General features: G+C 38.6%; 1 protein-coding gene across 9 annotated transcripts in view; it reads right to left on the bottom strand.

The window, feature by feature from the left end:
• Window positions 1–24,566, bottom strand: part of OSBPL9 (oxysterol binding protein like 9) — a 172,048-nt gene that overhangs the window by 132,767 nt on the left and 14,715 nt on the right. For 7 of the 9 annotated variants that reach the window (XM_007459626.1, XM_007459622.1, XM_007459624.1 and 4 more), the window contains exon 2: window positions 8,024–8,074. The exons of the other annotated variants lie outside the window; for them this stretch is intronic. In XM_007459626.1, the coding sequence (XP_007459688.1) occupies window positions 8,024–8,074 (51 nt within the window). The remainder of the gene's footprint in view (window positions 1–8,023; window positions 8,075–24,566) is intronic. 9 annotated transcript variants of the gene reach the window in all.

A 24,566-nucleotide genomic window follows, 5' to 3' on the forward strand; every position in this document is an offset into this window, starting at 1 on the left:
TGTGTTGGGTGCATAAATATTTACAATTGTTATATCTTCTTCCTGGATTGATCTGTTGAGCATTACATAGTGTCCTTCCTTGTCTCTTGTAACATTCTTTATTTTAAAGTCTATTTTATCTGATATGAGTATTGCCACTCCAGTTTTCTTTTGATTTCCATTTGCATGGAATATCTTTTTCCATCCCCTCACTTTCAGTCTGTATGTGTCCCTAGGTCTGAAGTGGGTCTCTTGTAGACAACATATATATGGGTCTTGTTTTTGTATCCATTCAGCAAGCCTGTGTCTTTCGGTTGGAGCATTTAATCCATTCACGTTTAAGGTAATTATCGATATGTATGTTCCTATGACCATTTTCTTAATTGTTTTGGGTTTGTTTTTGTAGGTCCTTTTCTTCTCTTGTGTTTCCCACTTAGAGAAGTTCCTTTAGCATTTGTTGTAGAGCTGGTTTGGTGGTGCTGAATTCTCTTAGCTTTTGCTTGTCTGTAAAGCTTTTGATTTCTCCATCGAATCTGAGTGAGATCCTTGCTGGTTAGAGTATTCTTGGTTGTAGGTTCTTCCATTTCCTCACTTTAAGTATATCATGCCACTCCCTTCTGGCTTGTAGAGTTTCTTCTGAGAAATCAGCTGTTAACCTTATGGGAGTTCCCTTGTATGTTATTTGTCGTTTTTCCTTTTCTGCTTCCAATAATTTTTCTTTGTCTTTAATTTTTGCCAATTTGATTACTATGTGTCTCGGCATGTTTCTCCTTGGCTTTATCCTGTATGGGACTTGCTGCACTTCCTGGACTTGCGTGGCTATTTCCTTTCCCATGTTAGGGAAGTTTTCGACTATAATCTCTTCAAATATTTTCTTGGGTCCTTTCTCTCTCTCTTCTCCTTCTGGGACCCCTATAATGCAAATGTTGGTGTGTTTAATGTTGTCCCAGAAGTCTCTTAAGCTGTCTTCATGTCTTTTCATTTTTTTCCCTTTATTCTGTTCCACAGCAGTGAATTCCACCATTTTGTCTTCCAGGTCACTTATCTGTTCTTCTGCCTCCGATATTCTGCTATTGTTTCCTTCTAGTGTATTTTTCATTTCAGTTTTGTATTGTTTATCTCTGTTTGTTTGTTGTTTAATTCTTCTAGGTCTTTGTTAAACATTTCTTGCATCTTCTCGATCTTTGCCTCCATTCTTTTTCCAAGGTCCTGGATCATCTTCACTATCCTTATTCTGAATTCTTTTTCTGGAAGGTTGCCTATCTCCACTTCATTTAGTTGTTTTTCTGGGGTTTCATCTTGTTCCTTCATCTGGTACATAGCCCTCTGCCTTTTCATCTTGTCTATGTTTCTGTGAATGTGGTTTTTGTTCCACAGGCTGCAGGATTGTAGTTCTTCTTGCTTCTGCTGTCTGCCCTCTGGTGGATGAGGTTATCTAAGAGATCTTGTGTTAGTTTCATGATGGGAGGGACTGGTGGTGAGTAGAGCTGACTGTTGCTCTGGTAGGCAGAGCTCAGTAAAAACTTTAATCTCCTTGACTATTGATGGGTGGGGCTGGGTTCCCTCCCTGTTGATTGTTTGGCCTGAGGCAACCTAACACTGGAGCCTAACTGGGCTCTTTGTTGGGGCTAAGGACAGACTCTGGGAGGGCTCATGCCAAGGAGTGCTTCCTAGAACTTCTGCTGCCAGTGTCCTTGTCCTCACGATGAGGCACAGCCACCCGCACTTCTGCAGGTGACCCTCCAACACTAACAGGTAGATCTGGTTCAGTCTCCTATGGGGTCACTGCTCCTTCCCCTGGGTCCCAATGCACACACTACTTTGTGTGTGCCCTCCAAGAGTGGAGTTTCTGTTTTCCCCAGTCCTGTCCAAGTCCTGCAATCAAATTCCGATAGCCTTCAAAGTCTGATTCTCTAGGAATTCCTCTTACCGTTGCCGGACCCCCAGGTTGGGAAGCCTGACGTGGGGCTCAGAACCTTCACTCCAGTGGGTGGACTTCTGTGGTATAAGTGTTCTCCAGTCTGTGAGTCACCCACCCAGCAGTTATGGGATTTGATTTTACTGTGATTGCGCCCCTCCTACCGTCTCATTGTGGCTTCTCCTTTGTCTTTGGATGTGGGGTATCTTTTCTGGTGAGTTCCAGTGTCTTCCTGTCAATGACTGTCCAGCAGCTACTTGTGATTCTGTTGTTCTCACAAGAGGGAGTGAGAGCACGTCCTTCTACTCCGCCATGTTGGTTCCTCTCACCGGGAATTAATAATTACAATAGTAACTACCATTCATTAAGAACCTAAGTCCCTTATTATAACTGTAAAAAAGAACCTAAGTCCCAAACATTGTGTTTGGATACTTTTTTTTTTTTGGCCATGCCAGGTCAGTTGCTGCACGCGGGATCTTTTAGTTGAGGCATGTGGGCTCTTAGTTGCGGCATGCATGTGGGATCTAGTTCCCAGACCAGGGATCAAACCCAGGCCCCCTGCATTGGGAGCATGGAGTCTTACCCACTGGACCACCAGGCAAGTCCCATACTTTTTAATGTATCAGTTAATTTGATATTCATAATTATATGAGTAAATGACATGAGACCATTCCAGAGCTAAAGAAAATAGGACTCAGAACTGAATAGATGAGTTGCCTGAAGTCACAAAGCTAGTAAGTGGCAGAATCCAGATTTGAATTCCATTTCATTTTGGTCTGTTCTTGTCTCTATCCCACACTCTGTCTCTTTAATGCTACTACTTCTCCATTTTTCAGAGTTTACCTGGAAATGTCGATGTTTTGCTTTTTGGTGAGTCTCAGGACAGAAAAAATCAGACCCCAGGACTCAACCAATATTCTACTTTTCCATCAAGGCAAGGGCACCATCTAGTGGCCACACTTTGCCACCAATACAGTCAAAGAAAGTAGAGGGGAAGGAAATGGTTTTCCTCCACTGGTTTTACATGTCCTTGCATCAAGTTGGAGCGTCTGCACTGACTCTTCTAGTCAAGAAGAACAGGAGCCCAGGGACTTCCCTGGTGGTCCAGTGGTTAAGACTCCGCACTTCCACTGCAGGGGGCATGGGTTTGATCCCTGGTCGGGGAACTAAGATCCCTCATACCGCATGGTACGACCAAAAAGAAAACAGAAGAGGAGCCTGGTAACATTATGGACTGTACATGGTTTTGGAATGAGACAGACCCAAGTTCAATCCCAGATTCACCATTTACTAACTGTGTGACTTTGGTAAGTTACTAAATGTAGCATGAGTCTCAGTCTCCTCATTCATCAAATGAAGTAACACCATTAGCCTGAGAGGATTGTCATGGGAATGTCAATGAAAATCAGCCAGCACAGTAACTGATCCAAAGAGCTTCCTCAATAACTGCTGGTTCCTCTTCCTAATCTTCTTTCATGTAGCCTAAAACCACATGGGTATTTTGCTTTTTTTTTTTTTTTTTTTTAAATAAAACACATCCATACCACTGGCTCATGCTGTGTTTAACATAACTTCCATACTTCTTTTGTATGTAAACTATAGTAGAGGCAAATTCCCCAAAATGTATTCCTTATTTTTATAAACACATGAAATCAACAATAAGCATTTTTTGAGAACCTACTTACAGTGTACCAGGCACGTACGACAGTGGATGGGAACTCACTATTGACTGGGGAAAGCAGACTACTTAACGTGTAATACCATGTAAAAGTACTATCATGGATATAACTGACAAATGGAAGAGAAGCAAATCTGTTAGAAGGATGTGGATCAGGAACGCTTCATGAAAAAACACCTTTTGAAAAGTCTCTTAAAGATGAGCTCACCAGATAAGGGCACAGAACATTCCTGACATAAGAAAAATATATGTCCGAAGCAGTGAGGAAACATGAAGAAATACAGTGTGATTGGAGCATAGGATGGGATGTATGAAGAGGCGGGGAGAGGTCTGTGGTACAGGTCAATGACAGCTCGTTAAGCTCATCTGGAATCTAGATGATAGGTGCATTATCTATCACCACCACTGTCATCATCATCATCATCCACAGCAGTTATCATATATTGGATATACACTATGTGCCAAACTCTGTACATGCATAATTGCTAAACCTCACAACCCTGCAAGTTATATGTTATTTTCATAGAGGTTAAGAAATTTGCCCAAAGGCACAGAGTCAGTAAGGAGTGTAAGCTGAGTGAGATTCAGCTCCAGGTCTCTCTACTATTCTAGTACTATTCCAGGTCTATTCTACTACACTAGTGGTCCCAATCTTGGCTGTACAACACTATCACCTGGAGAATCTGTTTAAAAATAAAGGTTTCAGACCCAGTTCTAAAACAGTATACCTCTAGAGAGTGGGACTTGGGAACCTATATTGCAAACAAACTCTCCAGATGTTTCCTAAATAGGAAGCCAAATGGCAGTTCCGCTTCTTGAAACTACCACAGAGCCTCTTAAAACACACACACACACACACACACACACACACACACACACACACACACACACACGAACACTACTAATTTACCGCTTCCATCTATGTGTCAAGTGCCTAATCCTCACAAAATTCTGCAAGGGTATTATAATCCCCACTTTAAAGGAGAGAAAAGTCAAGCTCAGGAGGCTTACAGATAGCTTCCCTCTTCCAGTCAACAAAGCAAGGAGCAAAAATAAGATTCAAACACAGGTATGTCTAGTTCTTCTTTGTCATGCTATGTGGTAGAATTCTAAAATACCCGCCCCCCAAATGACCCTTGCCCCTGTATTCTCTCCTCCCCTTTGAGTGTGAGTGGAAACTGTGAATATGATAAGATGTTACTGCAGTGATTATGTACAGGATGAGTAATCACTGAAGTGATTACATGGCAAAAAGATTATCTGGTGGGTGTAACCTATTCTAATCATGTGAGGTCTTTTAAAAGCACAGTGTTTTCTGCAGCTGGTAGCAGAAATAAAAAGTCAGAGAGGTTTAAAGCACTAGAAGGATTCTATGCACCATGCTGACTTGAAGATGGAGGGGCCACATGACAAGGAGTATGTGCAGCCTCTAGAAGTTGAGAGCAGATCTCAAGCTGACAGCCAGCAAGAAAATGAGGACCTCAGTCCTGTAACCACAAGGAACTGAATTCTGCCAACAACCTGAATGAGCCTAGAAGCAGATTCTCGCCTTGAAGTCTTCCTCAGAGCCTCCAGATAAGAGCCCAGCCTGGCCAATATCTTGATTTCAACAAGGGGAGAATCTTTCTGAGATGTCCAATCTACAGAACTGTAGATAATAAATGGTGGGAGTTTTTAAATTGTGGTAAAGTACACATAACATAAAATTTACCATTTTAACATTTTTCAGTGTTCAGCTTAGTACCATTAAATACATTCACATTGTTGTGCAGCCACCCTAACCATCCATCTCCAGAATTTTTTCATCTTCTCAAGCTGAAATTCTGTACGCATTAAACAAGAAATCCCTAATCCTTCTTGCCTCAGCCCCTGAAAACCACCATTCTACTTTCTGTTTCCATGAATTTGACAACTCTAGGTACCTCATATATGTAGAATCAAACAATATTTGTCTTTTTGTGACTGGCTTATTTCACACAGCACAATGTCCTTAAAGTTCATCCACGTTGTAGCACGTGTCAGAATTTCCTTCCTCCTTTTTAAGACTAAACAGTATTCCACTGTATGTATATACCACATTTTGTTTATCCATTTATCCATCATATGGACACTGGGCTGCTTCCACCTCTAGGCTATTGTGAGTAACGCTTCTACGAAAAGCACATGTGTATACAAATATCTGTTCAAGGCTGTGCTTTCAATTCTTTTGGATATATAGATATAAATGAGTATTGTTTTAAGTCAATTCATTATCTTGAACATTGAGTAAGTAAAAGGAAATAATCGAGCATTTATTTATCCTATTTGAACTTTACCACTGGGTAATTAAATAATAGATGAAGAGAAATGTTTCCTTATATAATTATTTCTGATAAAAATTGAAACAAAATGATAAAATATCATAATTTTGCAACCCCCAAATGGATCTAGCTACTGAGCATCAATAGTTGGTAATATCTGGGAGTTCCCTGGTGGCCTAGCGGTTAGGACTCGGTGCTTTCACTGCCATGGCCCAGGTTCAATCCCTGGTTGGGGAACTGAGATCCAGCAAGTTGTGTGATGCAGCCGGAAAAAAAAAAAAAAGTTGCTAATATCAATAAAGAGCAAAAACCAGACATCATGTGTCTACTGATAAAAGAACACAACACTGGCTATAGTCTTGCCAAAGGGATCAAGCCTAAGTCTGATCCAGTCTCTGGATCCACCTGCCAATTTGCAAGAAAAGCAGAGACAGAGGAACACGCTGAATTGCACCAGTATGCAATCAATAAAATCTACATTATGGAAAGCTCCTACAGGTCAAAGGGTCTGGATTCTTCAATACATAACTGCAAACAAAAGATACCAAGTTTTTTTAAATGGGTAATATAAAATATAGAATTTAGGAAAGCAAATCCAAGAAGTGATTCCTATAAAAGAACAATGGTTACTTTAAGAGACAGGGAGGTGGCTGTAATTTGAATGTGGCACATAGAGAGGCCAAATTCTATTTCTTAACCTAGATGGTGGTCACAAGGGTTAATAATTAATTAAGCTATATTTAAAAGAAAAAATAGCACATTAAATGTAACAATGAGACAGCGGCCCAAATCCAGGTTGAATTCGACTGAAGAGCTGTCTCACTGCAGCTCTGCCAAAGTCTCACCATTGAGTCTATCTCAAGCCAAGAAAGCAGTTCATACCAGACTGAGGGGTGACTGAGGTCAATGGCAAGTGGTTAGAAAAGCAATTAAACCAAGAAGGCAAAAGCAAAACCAAAGGAAAGGAAAAAAAACAGTAAACAGTATAATAAGCTGAATTTTCAAAAATCTTTATGCTATCACATATACAACATCTGTTCAAAACAAGCCTGTCTCATTTCCATCCTGTAAATTCACCATACTTACTCTTATCTCAGTGCCAAAATTTTTCATTAGAATTTGGTTTTTTTCTCAGTTATTTCCCATTTTTACCAATTAACTACTGCTAATAAAGGCAATCGTATGTTTACCAAATATTTACATTTACATCTTCAAAAGTAAGGGTGCAGAAAAAAGATGGCAGAAAGAAAGCAACAGGAGCCTGAAAGAAGAAAAGGCCACTAGAAGCTGATTTACCAAGTTATGATAGAGGTAGGCCCTTCTTTAGATACAATGGAGTACTAGAAACTATATCCCCAAGCCTGCATTCTTTCTTGTCTTTAGCTATTTGGACCACGGTGGAAGTTGAACAAGCAATTGAAAGCAGCCTGAAGCTATAGGCCTGCACTGTCCAATAAGGTAGCCCCTAGCTACATGTGCCTACAGGCCACCTGAAGTACAGCTAATCTGAACAAAGATGTGCCATAAGTGCAAAAGACATAGTGGATTCCAAAGACTTAATATGAAAGAAAGAATGTAAAATATCTCATTAATAATTTTTGTATTGATTACCTGTTTAAATAATATTCTGGATATACCAGCATAAACAAAATATATTATTAAAATTAATTTCACCTTTTTACTTTTTAAATGTGATTACTACAAAAATTTTAAATTATGTATATGTGGCTCACATTATATTTCTATTGGACATCACTGCTACAAAAACCATTATTAAATAGTGTTGAACAGGAAGAACTAAGCAGCTGAAAGGGGATTTTTCAGTTTTTTCCTACTGTTTGCACTATTGCCAACACTACAACTCATTTAATTTCCAGCCCCTGTCCCTGGATATAAAGTAGAGGTTAAAAAAATCAGTAGGTGCATTAAGTCATGAATACAACATTAAATCATGGGCCAAAGGAACTGAGTTCTAGTCCTGGTTCTGGAGTTACCCTGGAGAAGTTCTTTTTACTTCTCTGAGCCTTAGTTGCCTGCCCTAACAATTAAGTAAAGGAGCTAAACTAAATTTAGACTCCCATTAATCTGTCAAAATATTTTTTTTCTTTCTGTCGGAATTGGTTTTCATAAAAATGAATAAATACTCACTCTGAGTCTAACACATCCTCTGCGAGAGCCTCTCATCATTTTGTCCTTGGACTAAAAGAAAAACAGAAACATTCAATGAATAAAGATAAATAGACTGTTTTTAAAATCATCTAGGGATAAAGAGACAACATTTATAATAATATTCCTCCCTTCTCTCCATCCCCACCCCAACTCACCCCACCATCACTTAAAGATAGGAATTGGGAGGTTTAAAATGTTTTGTAGTCTATACAAATAAAACTAATCCCAGAATTTTATGTGTACCTTAAATGTAACATATATTACACTATATTTTCATTCCTCCTTCATAGCCCTTAACTCTCAACTAAAATATGTTTCTCATATTTTAGTAAGTTTGAGAGTCACCTGGAAGGCGACAAATTACCTGGAGATTTAAGAATCACTCCCAGATGATTCTGACTCAAGCAAACACAAGACCACGTTTTGAGAAACACTGCTTTAACTTTATCTCCTTGCAACTCCCCAAATGGGTCACATTTTTTGCCTCTGAGATTTCTCATCCAATGTTCCTCAGCTTGGAATATCCTTGACCCTGATTTTCTGCCTTGCCAACTGTCATTCATCAAGTGCCCTACCTCTGTCTGATTTGAATTCCCATCCCTGGACTCCCAGAGTCTCCTGTGTGTTCCCTTGTTGTGGCATGCACCATCTTGTGCTATGATAGCTAGTTTCTTGTCTGACTCACCCACAGACTGCACATTCCTTAAGGGGTAGAAACTGTATCTGACTTATGTTTCAGAACAATGTCTGGCATACATTAGGTAATAAAAAATATTTATTGATAAAATGTTGCTTCTCCTTTATGTTTCCCCTACTAGACTGAGCCAAGCAAAGGCTATGTTCTGCATAATAAACCCCATGTTGACATTCAGTAAATATTCCTAGAATTAATTTAGTCATGTATAATAAAATAAAGTAAAACCTCAAATAACTAAAGTTTTAAAAAGATTTAATACCTCAAGAACTGGTATTTTTCTGTACTCCACTATGTGACAAAGTAAAACAAGCCAATATCATGGGGTTATGTTTCTTTGCTTGTTTGCTTGTTTTTAAATTTTTGGCCGTGCCACACAGCATGTGGGATCTCAGTTCCCTGACCAGGGATCAAACCTGGGCCTTCAGTGGTGAGAGCTTGGAGTTCTAACCACTGCACCACCAGGGAATTCCCTGGGGTTATGTTTTGAAGAAAACTGTCCCACTTTAAATCATAGATGCCCTATATCCATTGTACTGAGCCATAAGCAAACTTCCAGCTGTAAGATAACTAAGTTCTGGGGATTTAATGTACAGCATGGTGACTATAGTTAACAATATGTACTGTATACTTGAAAGTGGCTGAGTGAGTAGATCTTAAGAGTTCTCACTACAAAAAAAAGGTAACTATGACAGGTGATGATGGATGTGTTAATTAACCTTATTGTGATATCATTTCACAATATATATGTATATCAAATCATCACACTGTACACATTAAACTTAAACAATGTTATATGTCAATTATACCTCAATAAAGCTGGAAAAAATAAATTCAATCTTTCTTGGAGATATCTGCATGTCTGTACACAAAGATCTGCCTTACCCTTCTCACTGCAGTACATGTTGTTAACATAGCCTATGTCACTGTTTTCACTGATTCTTAGCTTATCAATGTAACAATATTACAATGATAAATCAAAGTAAACTCTCTTCAAAAAAGAAAAAATAAAACAAAGAAGCAAATACTGAGCTATAGAAATTCATGTTCAGAAATTATTATTGAAGTAGTGAAGAGAGTCTTCTTACTTACATATATAAAGAGGACTCATACATTTTATAAAACATTCTCAACGTCAAGCAGGGTTGAAAAGAGTTCTTTACTAACAATATAGTTGATAAAAACACAGTTAACAAAAACATTCCCTAAGCATTTAATAGCCCTTTTACCATACCGTGCACTTATCTTCCCTCCAAAAGTGTCAAGGCAATACAGAAAAATAATTAGGTTTGAAAATACCCAATGAGAGTTAGAATACAACTCAAACAATGTAAGAAACATCCTTGACTCTCTTCCATTTTTAAAAATAAGATTACAGTAAATAGAAAAAGAGTAAGACAGGGTTATAAGTTAGAAAACATTGAAAGAGATAAGTGAACATAATTAAAGCAAGTATAACTAGGAAACAATCAGACAAATCCAGAATGTGGGATATCCTATAAAATAACTGGCCTAGACTATTTTTAAATGTCCAAAAAAAAAAGACCAGCATATGAACAACTGTAATATAGAGCAAAAATAAATTATGTGCATAGAGGCACAAAGTGCTATGAACTACAGAAGGCTCCCTGCCATGGAAAAAAGATTGGGAAAGGCAATACTGAAGTGACCAGGTCTCAAGGTTCAATCTGGGACTAAAAAAAAGGATTCTGATAAGAGAGGGAAGGTAGGAAAAAGAAGGCATTCCAAGCCAAGGGAACAACATCAGCAAAAGCATAGGTATGGAAAACTTTACACATGAGGTCTTCACAGAAGAGTAGACTGACAGCTCAAGCACAGTGTGTGGAGAGGAAGGTGGAGAGAGATGGAGAGATGAGGCTGAAAAGGAGGTATGGGGACCAGGTCTTGGAGGGTCAGAAAAAAACAGTGAGAAGTTAAGGAAATTAAACTTTTTTCAATAGTTAATGGAGAGCTACTGAAGGTTTATGAACATTCTCAGTGGTGTGTTATAGAAAAATAACTGTCAAATATGAGGACTTGGGGGAAAGGGATGATGGTGACATTAATGATATAGCAAAAGCAGCAGCAGCAGATTCTCACTCATTGATACCCTCTATGTCAGTGGTCCCCAACCTTTTTGGCACCAGGCACCGGATTCATGAAAGACAATTTTTCCACGGATCGGGGTTGGGGTGGGGGGGATGGTTTCAGGATGATTCAAGCACATTACATTTATTGTGTACTTTATTTTTTAATAAATTTATTTATTTGGCTGCGTTGGGTCTTCATTGCTGCGCATGGGCTTCCTCTAGTTGCGGTGAGCGGGGGCTACTCTTCGTTGTGGTGCACGGGCTTCTCATTGTGGTGGCTTCTCCTGTTGCGGAGCATGGGTTCTAGGTGCACGGGCTTCAGTAGTTGTGGCTTGTGGGCTCTAGAGTGCAGGCTCAGTAGCTGTGGCGCATGGGCTTAAATTGCTCTGCAGCATGTGGGATCTTCCGGGACCAGGGATTGAACCTATGTCTCCTGCATTGGCAGGTGGATTGTTAACCACTGCACCACCAGGGAAGTCCCTATTTCTATTATTATTACATTGTAATATATAATGAAACAATTATACAACTCACCATAATGAAGAATCAGTGGGAGCCCTGAGCTTGTTTTCACTTGCCACTCACTGATACACTGATAGGGTTTTCATAAGAGTCTGCAAGCAACTAATTTATTATGGTCTCTGTGCAGTCAAACCCCTCTGCTAATGATAATCTGTATTTGCAGCCGCTCCCCAGTGCTAGCATCACCGCCTCAGCTCCACCTCAGATCATCAGGCATTAGATTCTCATAAGGAGCACACAACCTAGATCTCTCGCATGTGCAGTTCACAGTAGGGTTCGCGCTCCTATGAGAATCTAATGCCACCACTGATCTGACAGGAGGCGGAGCTCAGGCGGTAACGTGAGTGATGGGGAGCAGCTGAAAATGCAGATGAAGCTTCACTCACTCGCCCGCCGCTTACCTCCTGCTGTGCAGCCTGGTTCCTAACAGGCCACGGTCAGGTACCAGTCCGTGACCTGGGGGTTGGGGACCCCCTGCTCTATGTGATATGCAATTTATACACAGTAAGCCTCACAAGACCTTGCATGGTAAGAGTTATGCACATATTATAAATGAAAGTGACACCAGAGAGATCAAGTAAATTACCCAGTTAAATTACACATGTAAAATGTAGCAGAGTTTGACCCAGCAGGTACAATTTGGAATGGCTGCCCTGCAAATCATTCTCCCAGACCATACCTGCGTTCTGCTAGCCTCGAATCCTCCTCCTCTTCCACAATGACACAGAGCCCTCGCCCTCATTTTCTCCCCACTCAGCTCCAATGTGGGGCCAAAGGGAAGCTGGTGTGACTAAGTCCCCCAGGCACAGTGAGTGCTGAGGAGTGGTTATCTGACCAAGCTGGTCGATCACAGAACCCACAACCCCAGGGACAAGGAAGGATAGAACTGGGGGCTTCCCTGGTGGCGCAGTGGTTGAGAGTCCGCCTGCCGATGCAGGGGACACGGGTTCGTGCCCCAGTCTGGGAAGATCCCATATGCCGCGGAGCGCCTGGGCCCATGAGCCATGGCCACTGAGCCTGAGCGTCTGGAGCCTGTGCTCCACAACGGGAGAGGCCACAACAGTGAGAGGCCCGCGTACAGCAAAAAAAAAAAAAAAAATGGATAGAACCCTAACCCTTCCAGTTTTTCTACTGGGGCTGAGCTGATAGGGAAGAGCTCTTTCCTATCTGTTCTTGAAGCTGTGAGGTACAATTGCCACAGGTCTTGTGCCCTCTACATGAAGGAAGCAATAATTAAAGCATACACGCTGAGAGGAGGAGAGAGGAGAGGCAGAGAGTCCCAGCTGCAAGTGATCTCCAGATACACCCTGATCTGAGGCAAACCTGCCTAAGCCGATGCTATTCACTGAATAGCAAGGGGTTTTGTTTGGGGTTTTTTGTTTTGTTTTGCTTTTTCCTGCTGTTGTTGCTGTCTGTTTGTTTTTTGATGAATACTGGTACTGATGAGGGAAAGGTAGGGCCAACATAACCCCAGCTCCAGCAATCTTCCTACCAGGTGCTGTGCTACCAATGTTCTCAAACCTACTAACAAATGTATTTTTTAGCAACTTGGCACAAACATGTCACCAGACACAAGGTCCAGCACCTTAAGAAAGGATCACCCACAAAACAGATGCTAAAATCTTTTCAGCTAGATTAGAAAACAGAATCCCCCATGAAGCAGAGAGATACAGGGGTGATATGTTCTACTCCTAAGGGGCTCCAGAATTTAAAAAGATTGTTGAATTTGGTGGTCGGGTTTGTTGGTTTCTTATATCTTATTAATGCAAGGTCAGTGGCTTCTGTTACAACAAGACATGCAATCAAAATTTATTTCTAATAATCCTTATGCTAATCCTAATGCTAACCCCAAGGTATTGATTCAGATTAAGTTTGTATTGAAGTTTCAAAGTAAATTACCACAAATATATTGTTGCCTGTAACAGGCTTGTCCCCTGATATCCATTTTCCTCTTCTTCCTTTCAGTAACATATCCTCCATCCAAAGTTTTAATTGAACACATGGCTCCCCTGCCAGTTATTACATTTCCAGCCTCCCTTCCAGCTATGTATAAGCCACTGTGCTGTGAACAGAAGCAATGTGCAACAGATTGTGCCTTTCAGAGGAAACTTCTTGAAAAGACATTCTCTTTTCAAGGGTACATGGAACATTCTCCAGAACTGACCAAATGTTAAGCCATAAAACAAGTTTCAGTAAATTTAAACAATGGAAATAATACAAAGGATGTTCTTTGACCAAAATGGATTAAATATAGAGCTCAATAACAGAAGGAAATTTGGGAAATTCACAAATAGGTGGAAATTAAATGACACTCCTGAACGACCAATAGTTCAAAGAAAAAATAACAAGGGAAATTTGAAAATACTTGAGATGAATGAAAGTGAAAACACAATTTACCAAAACATAAAGAATACAGTGGGATAGGGAGGAGTGGAGGGAGGCTCAAGTGGGAGGAGATATGGGGACATGTATATGCATATGGCTGATTCGCTTTGTTGTGCAACAGAAACTAACACAGTATTGTGAAGCAATTATACTCCAATAAAGACCTATTAAAAAAAAAAGAATACAATGAAAGCAGTTCTTAGAGGGAAATTTATAACTATAAATGTCTAAACTAAAATATAAAGATCTCAAATCAATAGCCTAACCTTTTACCTTAAGAAATTACACAGGGTTTCCCTGGTGGCGCAGTGGTTGAGAGTCCGCCTGCTGATGCAGGGGACACAGGTTCATGCCCCGGTCTGGGAAGATCCCACATGCCGCAGAGCGGCTGGGCCCGTGGGCTGTGGCCACTGAGCCTGCGTGTCCGGAGCCTGTGCTCCACAACAGGAGAGGCCACAGCAGTGAGGGGCCCGGGTACCACAAAAAAAAAAAAAAAAAAATTACACAAAGTAGTGCAACTAAACCTAAGGCAAGCAGAAGAAAGGAAATAATAGAACTTAGAGCAGAAATGAAATTAGAAAATGAAAAAACAACAGAGAAAAAGCAATAAAAATCAAAAGTTGTTTCACTGCAAATATCAACAAAATGGACAAACCTTAACTAGACTAACCAAGAAAAAAAGGGGACTCACATTACTGAAATCAGGAATGAAAGAGACAACATTATTACCAACTTTACAAAACAAAAAGTATTCTAAATGAATACAATGAACAACAAGTTAGATAACCTAGAAGAAATGGACAAATTCCAAGAAAGACACAAGTTGTTGAAACTGATTAAAGAAGAAATAGAAAATACAACTAAACCTTTAAGTAAAGAATTTGAATTAGTAATCAAAAACCTTCTCACAAAGAAAAGCCTAAGCTTAGGCTTCACTGGTAAATTCTATCAAATGTTTAAAAAATTAATACCTAGGAATAAATTTAACTAAGGAGGTGAAAGGCCTGTACTCTGGAAACTATAAGAAGTCAATGAATCTTACCCAGCACCAGGAAAAATCTCCTAGGTCCCTGCTATTGAAAGGTCCAGGGAGGCAAGCAGCCTCACCCAGGAGTTTGTGAGAAATGCTGAATCTGAGGCCTCACCCCAGACCTGCAAAGTCTGAATCTGCATTTTAATAAGATCCCCAAGTATTTCTCTGTGCAAATTAAAGTTTGAGAAGAACTTGCACTGGGTTACCCCTTGCTTCTTTTATTTACAACATCAAATAGCACTGAATTTCACACCACTTAATGGGAGTTTCCCTCTAGCAAATTGCTACACACTAAAATCTCCTTAATTGTGACACTTGAGCAACAACAAATCATAATATTAATTAAAATAATAACACAATCTAAAAAAAAAGAAGTCAACGAAGGAAATTGAAGACATTACAAATAAATGAAAAGATATCCCATGTTTATGGATTAGAAGAATTAATATTGTTAAAATATCCATACTACCCAAACCAATCTACAGATTTAATGCGATCCCTATGAAAATATCCATGACATTTTTCAGAGAACTAGAATAAATAATCCTAAAATTTGTATGGAACCACAAAAGACCCCAAGTAGCCCAAGCATCTTGAGAAAAAAGAACAATGCTGGAGGTATCATGTTGCCTGACTTCAGACTATACTACAAAGCTACAGTAATCAAAACAGTATGGTACTGGCACAAAAACAGACATATAGATCAATGGAACAAAATAGAGAGCCCAAAAATAAACCCTTGTACATAGGGTCAATTAACCTATAATAAAGGAGGCAAGAATATACAATGGGGAAAAGACAATCTCTTCAGTTAAATGATGTTGGGAAAATTGGACAGCTACATTCTAAAAAAATGAATTAGAACATTTCTCACACTATACACAAAAATAAACTCAAAATGGATTAAAGACTTAAATGTAAGACCAGAAACCATTAAACTCCTAGAAGAAAACATAGGCAGTACACTCTTTGATATAGGTCTTAACAATATTTTTTTGGAACTGTCTCCTCAGGCAAGGGAAACAAAAGCAAAAATAAACAAATGGGACTTAATCAAACTTAAAAGCTTTTGCACAGCAAAGGAGACCATCAACAAAACAAAAAGGCACCCTACTGAATGGGAGAAGATATTTTCACAGGAACCCTAGTACACTGTTGGTGGGAATGTAAATTGGTACAACCATGGAAAACAGTACAGAGTTTCCTCAAAAAATTAAAATAGAACTACCATATGATCTAGCAATTCCACTCCTGAGCATATATCTGAAGAAAATGAAAAAAATTAATTCAAAAAGATAGACTGTATTTCTATACTCTTGGAACAAGCTACCTGAAAAAAATTAACAAAATAATTCCATCTATAATAATACCAAAAAGAATAAAAATACTTAGTAATAAACCTAATTTTTGAAAGTACAAGACTTGTACACTGAAACTACAAAACATTGTTGAAAGAGATTAAAGAAGATCTAAATACATGGAAAGACATTTTGTGTTCATGGATTGGTGGACTACTATTGTCAATACAATGGCAATACTATCCAAATTGATCTACAGATTTAATATAACCCCTTTCAAAATCCCAGTAGGGTCTCTTAATGGTCACACTCTGGATATACTTTATTGCTTTAGCTGAACTTCTGTGTACCACATATAAAAAATCTTCTGAAGGGAAGGCTACATAAGTAATTTAAATTAAGGATAGCTCAAAATATTCTCCATTGAGGCTTCTGAGGCTATAGATATACCCATGTGAACTCTCTCATTTATTTTTTAACTTTATTTATTTATTTTAATTTATTTTATTTATTTTTCTTTTCTTTTTTTTTGGCCGCATGGCATGTGGGATCTTAGTTCCCTGACCAGGGATCAAACCCACACCCCCTGCATTGAAGCACAGGGTCTTAACCACTAGACCGCCAGGGAAGTCCCTGAACTCTTTCATTTAAATGTACAAAATTGTTTCAATCCCCCAACATGGTTTACAAAAATTTTTAAAGGAAGTACAATTTTTAGAAGAAATTAACTTATCCTATAGATAGTACAATTTAATGAAATAACATAGACTGTGGAATGAGAGAGAGAAGATTTTGAATTCCAGCCCTGCCAACTTGCTGGTAGTGTGATCTTGGCCAAATCACTAAAATTTCCTGAGCTGTAGTTTTCTCATTTGTAAATCTGGGTATCACTACTCTCACGGGATCATCACGGGATCATTGGAGGTACTGAGTTAATATAAGTAAATCACTTAGCATAGCACCTGCTGTATAAAAGGCACAAGGGGGGCTTCCCTGGTGGCACAGTGCCTGCCAATGCAGGGGACACAGGTTCGAGCCCTGGTGTGGGAAGATCCCATATGCCATGGAGCAACTAGGCCCATGAGCCACAACTACTAAGCCTGTGCGTCTGGAGCCTGTGCTCTGCAACAGGAGAGGCCACAATAGTGAGAGGCCCATGCACCGCGATGAAGAGTGGCCCCCGCTTGCCGCAACTAGAGAAAGCCCTCACACAGAAACAAAGACCCAACACAGCCAAAAATAAATATAAAAATAAATTAATTAATTAAAAAAAAAAAGGCGCAAGGTCCACGCCCCTTCCTTGCTTCTACCTTAAATACAGCAAACAGAGATCTGCAATCATTTTCTCTAAATGTAAGCTAACTTTATTCCCATCAGGCCACACTTTCTTTCAGACATGTCTCAGTTCCTTCTACACATATACATAGACCCCAAACTGCTTTAGTAATAAAACATACACAGCCTACAAAAAAACAAATAACAAAGTAAAACAAAAACATATATTTTCCCTACTTCATGCTCACACACTTCCTCTGTGAACCCTCTTTCAACCCAGTTCATATGCTGAGGTGCAATTTACTGCATTCTCAATTTTTATAATTGCATTTAAAAATATTACATAAAACAATTAGAGAGCAATAATAATCTCTAATAGTGGTATATAATCACTAAATCAAATTCAACACCAAGGTAACCTCTTAATTGTATCTTAATTATAACTACTTAACTGTATCTCCAACGGGATATAAACTTTTAAAGATTAAAGATTAGTTCAGTATATTCCTAGCATATACTAAGTACTCAAAAGTATTTTAAATTAACAAATTAACTCACAAAATCTAGCTTAGTGTTGGTATATAGTGCCAACAATGAAAACCTGTTTAACTGTTAATATACTGTGCATTTCCTCTGCTTCACGAAGCAAATGTGCCTGGAAAAGTTGTGCACAAATATGTTCAAACTTCATTAGGGAAGATTAGTTTGCCATTTAAACTAATTCTACAATCCTTTTATAAAGCAAAGAATGCCTCCCCAAACCTGTTATGTAAAGACACTTAAATTTTTATTTGAATGTTAATTTTACTTTAATAAACTAAGTCTTTATTAAAGATGAAGCAAGAGTCTCATCTGACTTGCTCTGAATCTTTCATAGCTAAAAGGGAGGTTTCCTTCTTCTGAACTTTTTAATACATAGCACCCCATCTTACCTTTCTTAAGGCACATATTACTTCTATCTTATATGAAAATAATGTATGTGCATGCTTCATCACTTCTCTTAGAGAGCAGGGTTTCTGATTCATCCATGTGTCCTCTTCTACCCAACACCCCTGCTATACCTTTGCAAAGAATAAACAATAAATTGATGGTAGAAGACAAGTGGACAAATGTCAAAATGGTCTCCCTCCTTTTAACATGAAGGTAATACTGCTTCAGTATTGAGTCACACATTAGTTCATTCCCAAAAGTACATGAGGTTGCGATTCTAGCCAGTGTTGCTCCTTGGACCATGCACTCCTGGAACACCTAGCAGGGCCTCAACCTGCTAGGCAAAACTAACCTAAAGAGTGAAATCACAAGAGGCTGGCTCTAGGGTGTAGGATGGACAGGAAAAGGACAGGAGGAAATTTTGCAGGATGACAGCAATGCTCTATCTTTTGACTGATACTGGTAACAAGGGTGTAAACAAATGTCAAAACTCATCTAAATGTATACTTGAAATCTGTGGGTTTTTTATTGGGTATAATTATATCTCAATAAAAGTAAATAAGTAACTAGTACTTGCCAGAACTCCACAAAGATACACTGTTTACAACAACTACAAAATAGGAAACGACAGCAATAACACCCATTCCTGCAGTCTCCTTTCTATTTGGGAGAGCACAGACTCCTTAAGCCATCTTGATAGTATTTAATGTACCAGAGAGCCTTCACTAGTTAATGCCTTGTGGGCACTCAATAGCCCAAAATGTCATCATGCTACTGGAAAGCTACACCACCAGAAACACTGAGGATTCACAGAACCACAATAATGGAGGAATTTTCCCTATCATTCATCCCTCAAGTTGCCATAGATAACTTCCTCATCTCCCCCTCCCCATTCCAGAGGGTCTCATTCGAGCAGCAGTATATTACAGATAGAGCCTTAGGAAAATATACTGAATCAGTATACAAGGGGACAGTGATATCTGGGGTCTCTCCAAGATCCTGGAAGATGGCTGCCTTCCTTCAAAGAAACCAGACATGTATCAGAACAGAGATATATACAAGATCATCTTTAAGAGCTGGAACAGCCTAGAGGTAATTATACTAATTATGACTAATTATACTAAGTATCAGAAAGTATTAAAAGTAATAGAACTACAGTAGGAAGGCCAGAACCAGAACCAGAAGCCAGAATAGAAGTTTTGCTGATCAACAGATTAGACCTGTTTTGTTCTTGTAATAGGTATGTCTCTAACACAGAGATACTGCATCTTGATATCAATGTCTGATTAAATATCTATAATATAACTCTTTAGTCTGCTTCTGCTTATAAATTTGGCATCCCATATAGCTTGCTTTCAGAGACTATATGTGCTAATGCACTAATGAGATAGCCTAAATATGCATTCTCCTTAACAGTTATATATCTTGTTATGAATAAATTTGAAAATTAGCTTATGTAATAGTTACCACAACGTACATTTAGTGAATATTATTATATGTCAAACACTGTCATAAACTTTAGCTTTTTGTTAATATTTACTGAGCACTTATATGCCAGACACTGTGCTAGTGCTTTAAATATAATATTCATTAATTCTCACATCAATCTTATGATATAGGTTCTTTTATTATATCCATTTTGTAATTGAGAAAATAAAGGCTCAGAAAGGTTTATGTAACCTGCCCATGGACTCACATATAATAAGTGGGATAGAGAGGATTCCAATCCAGGTCTGACTCTAAAGGCCATGCATTCTACCAGTTACTATAGATCTGGTTAATTTAAGTTTTCTTTCAAAGATTTTCTGAGCCACAAAGGCTGAGTGTCAAATCAGTGATCCTTCTGAACTCAACAGTATAACTGCCACCCTACAAATCCTCGCAGCAATACTTCAGAGGGTGGTCCCTGCATTCTGAACTATTGCTGGCATGTAAACCCCTACGTCATTAGATAACAGATACAGGTCCACATCTCTTATCTGAGACTTTCAGATCAAATGTGTTTTGAAGTTCACAATTTTTGAAAAGTAATATACATATAGTACATACACTGTGTCACACCTGCAGTGGAGTCTGAAGTATTAAGCATTTAATTAACTTCACAATTAAGCAAACTACTATTTAGGTAGTACAACATATATTTACACTAAGTATGACAGAGATTATAAATAGCCACACAGTTCAAGACAGGCTTTACTTCCAAATGAGAATATAATAAATTTAGAAAAAAAACTTCTGGAATTCAGAGACTGAGGGATTTCAGAATTATGGGTAAAGGACTGTAGACCTGTATTTTGATCTAGTGAAATTTTACATTGTAAAGTCCCAGGTCTCTCACTATTTCTTAAAAAGGATAATTTTATCTTCAAGTCAGAATTTCAGGCCAGTAGAAAGAGAACCACTTTCACAGGGTTTAATTAAGCACAGCTATGATGACAGGGATTGTGCATCCTTTCTAAGAAAAAGTTAAATATTAAATATTAACTAGTAGCCTAAGTGCTACAAATTACTTAAGGCATGTTAATATATATGGAACCTCAATGTATATTTCCTATGTTTGTTTAGTTTTTCAAATACTGCCTAAAATACTAAATAGTGATTAATGTTACTTCACAAAAAAGTGATTGAAAGAAATGATGGGGGTGTGTTAAACTCCAGGTGGTTTATGCTGTATATTAGTATCTCTCTCACCAAACTGTGCAGTGATAATCCATTATCATTCAACTCCACTTTTCTATTAAAAATTGCCAATAATGTTTCTCCTTATTTGGAAAAGACTAAGTCAGGGCCCAAGATAATAAGATAATGGAAAGATGAACAGCAAGAAAAGCACTACGAAGATGGGAAAATTTGTACAATGCAAAAATTTTTTAACATCTTTATTGGAGTATAATTGCTTTACATTGTTGTGTTAGCTTCTGTTGTATAACAAAGTGAATCAGCTATACGTATACATATATACCCATATCCCCTCCCTCTTGCGTCTCCCTCCCACCCTCCCTATCTCACCCCACTAGGTGGTCACAAAGCACCGAGCTGATGTCCCTGTGCTATGCAGCTGCTTCCCACTAGTTATCTATTTTACATTTGGTAGTGTATATACGTCCATGCCACGCTCTCACTTCATCCCAGCTTACCCTTCCCCCTCCCCGGGTCCTCAAGTCCATTCTCTACGTCTGCATCTTTATTCCTGTCCTGCCCCTAGGTTCTTCAGAACCACTTTTTTTTTTGTTAGATTCCATATATATGTGTTAGCATACGGTATATGTTTTTCTCTTTCTGACTTACTTCACTCTGTATGACAGACTCTAGGCCCATCCACCTCACCACAAATAACTCAATTTCGTTTCATTTTATGGCTGAGTAATATTCCATTGTATATATGTGCCACATCTTCTTTATCCTTTCATCTGTTAATGGACACTTAGGTTGCTTCCATGTCCTGGCTATTGTAAATAGTACTGCAATGAACACTGCAATACATGTCTCTTTTTGAATTATGGTTTTCTCAGGGTATATGCCCAGTAATGGGATTGCTGGGTCATATGGTAGTTCTATTGTTAGTTTTTAAAGGAACTTCCATACTGTTCTCCATAGTGGCTGTATCAATTTACATTCCCACCAACAGTGCAAGAGGGTTCCCTTTTCTCCACATCCTCTCCAGCATTTATTGTTTGTAGATTTTTTTGGTGAAATGCAAATTTTTTGTGTTGTTCTTGTATTGCCAGAACAATAGCCAGAACCATGGATTTTTGAAGTCTTAGTCCTAATTCTAAAACTCATCCTTCAGGTCCCAAATTAGAATGAGGCTATGCTCCAAAAGCTCCTTGTTCAAATTTAGAGTTTAGAACCCAGAACAAATTTTTGCAAAGAAACTGTTAAAAATTGTTCCCAGGTTAGCGAGGAAAAGCACTCAAAATACAGCATGTGAATATCAAAAGATATGGGGAAAGTTGTTATAAATTCAAACATTGCCTAAGAAATTATTTTCTTAAAGAATTTCTCTTAGATGTTGGTGCTCAAGGGAAAGCAGGATTATGAGCAAGAATAAGGAAGTAGGTCAAGAATTCAAGAACTATGCCAAAGGGCTTAAGAAACTTTCAAGGACTTGAGAAGTCAATGATCTGCAATAGACATACTTTACTTTTATAATCAAGAGGGAAAAAAACACTTTTTAAAAAGGCAATTTAAAAACACTCATTCTTTTTTTTTTTTACATCTTTATTGGAGTATAATTGCTTTACAATTCTGTGTTAGTTTCTGCTTTATAACAAAGTGAATCAGTTATATATATACATATGTTCCCATATCTCTTCCCTCTTGCGTCTCCCTCCTTCCCACCCTCCCTATCCCACCCCTCCAGGCGGTCACAAAGCACCAAGCTGATCTCCCTGTGCTATGCAGTTGCCTCCCACCAGCTATCTACCTTACGTTTGGTAGTGTATATATGTCCATGCCTCTCTCTCGCTTTGTCACAGCTTACCCTTCCCCCTCCCCATATCCTCAAGTCCATTCTCTAGTAGGTCTGTGTCTTTACTCCTGTCTTACCCCTAGGTTCTTCATGACATATTTTTCTTAAATTCTATATATACGTGTTAGCATATGGTATTTGTCTTTCTCTTTCTGACTTACTTCACTCTGTACGACAGACTCTAGGTCTATCCACCTCATTACAAACAGCTCAATTTCATTTCTTTTTATGGCTGAGTAATATTCCATTGTATATATGTGCCACATCTTCTTTATCCATTCATCCGATGATGGACACTTAGGTTGTTTCCATCTCCGGGCTATTGTAAATAGAGCTGCAATGAACATTTTGGTACATGACTCTTTTTGAATTATGGTTTTCTCAGGGTATATGCCCAGTAGTGGGATTGCTGGGTCATATGGTAGTTCTATTTGTAGTTAAAAACACTCATTCTGAACAGACTTGTGGTTGCCAAAAGGGAGAAGGGGTGGGGAAGGGATGGATTAGGAATTTGGGGTTAGAAGCTGCCAACTATTATATATAGAATACATAAACAACAAGGTCCTACTGTATAGCACAGGGAACTATATTCAATATCCTGTGATAAACCATAATGGAAAAGAATGTAAAAAAGAATGTATATATATGTATATCTGAGTCACTTTGCTGTACAGCAGAAATTAACACAATACTGTAAATCAACTATAATTCAATCAAAAAATAAAAATTAGGGGCTTCCCTGGTGGCACAGTGGTTGAGAGTCCTCCTGCCGATGCAGGGGACGCGGGTTCGTGCCCCGGTCCTGGAGGATCCCACGTGTCACGGAGCGGCTGGGCCTGTGAGCCATGGCCACTGAGCCTGCGCGTCCGGAGCCTGTGCTCCGCGACGGGAGAGGCCACGGCGATGAGAGGCCCGCATACCGCAAAAAAAAAATTAAAATTAAAATTAAAAAAATTAAAATTAAAAAAATTTTAGAAAGAATAAAAACACTCATTCTTTATCAGGTCTCATTAACATGCAAGCACAGAACAGAATGGTGGGTTGGTCACAAAGGATATCATCACCTATCTGAAATTTACACTTCATCCTCTTCTGGGTGACTAAAATTTCAAAGTAGAATTAGCTTCAAGAATTTGCCACTACATTTCTGTGCTCACATTTTGTGAATTAAAAAAATCATCAATCAACAATTTCTAAGACTTAGTATCTGCTCCTCCTCCCCTTCTCTAGTAGGCTTTCGGTGAACTGGAATGGAAGAAGAGTCTTTTGTTTATCCTTGGCATTTCAAAGGGGATGATTTAAGTCCCTATCTTACAACTTAGATGTAAAAGGATTCAGTACTTTTTAATGATTAATCAATGCAGTTTGCACTTCAGAAGAGTCTCCGCAGATGGTTTATTTCATTGTGATAATGATGTAAATTAGTTATTACCTGTAAGCAGACTAGTGATAACTTGGGTTTATTGTCATTTTAAAATATCAATGCTAGCACAATTCAGTATCTGCAGACAGAAATAACATTCTATCTGGAGTCAGAAGACTTAATCACGGACAGAGAAACTACTGTGTGATCTCTTACGTCTCAATTTCTTCATGTGTAAAGAAAGTAAAAACTATTTCACACTATTGTTCATTCCATAAATATTTATTGAATACTCACTAAGTGCCAGGCACTGCTCTAGATACTAAAGACAAAATGATGAACATAAGTCTTTGTTGTCATGGAACAGAGACTTACATTCCAGAGGGAATGCTTACATTCCAGAGGGAAACAGACATAAACAAACAAACAAAATAATTTTAGCAGCTAACAAGAAATGCTAT

The sequence above is a fragment of the Lipotes vexillifer genome, unplaced genomic scaffold (assembly GCF_000442215.2).
Source record: "Lipotes vexillifer unplaced genomic scaffold, Lipotes_vexillifer_v1.1 scaffold525, whole genome shotgun sequence".
NCBI classification, from domain to species: Eukaryota; Metazoa; Chordata; class Mammalia; order Artiodactyla; family Lipotidae; genus Lipotes; species Lipotes vexillifer.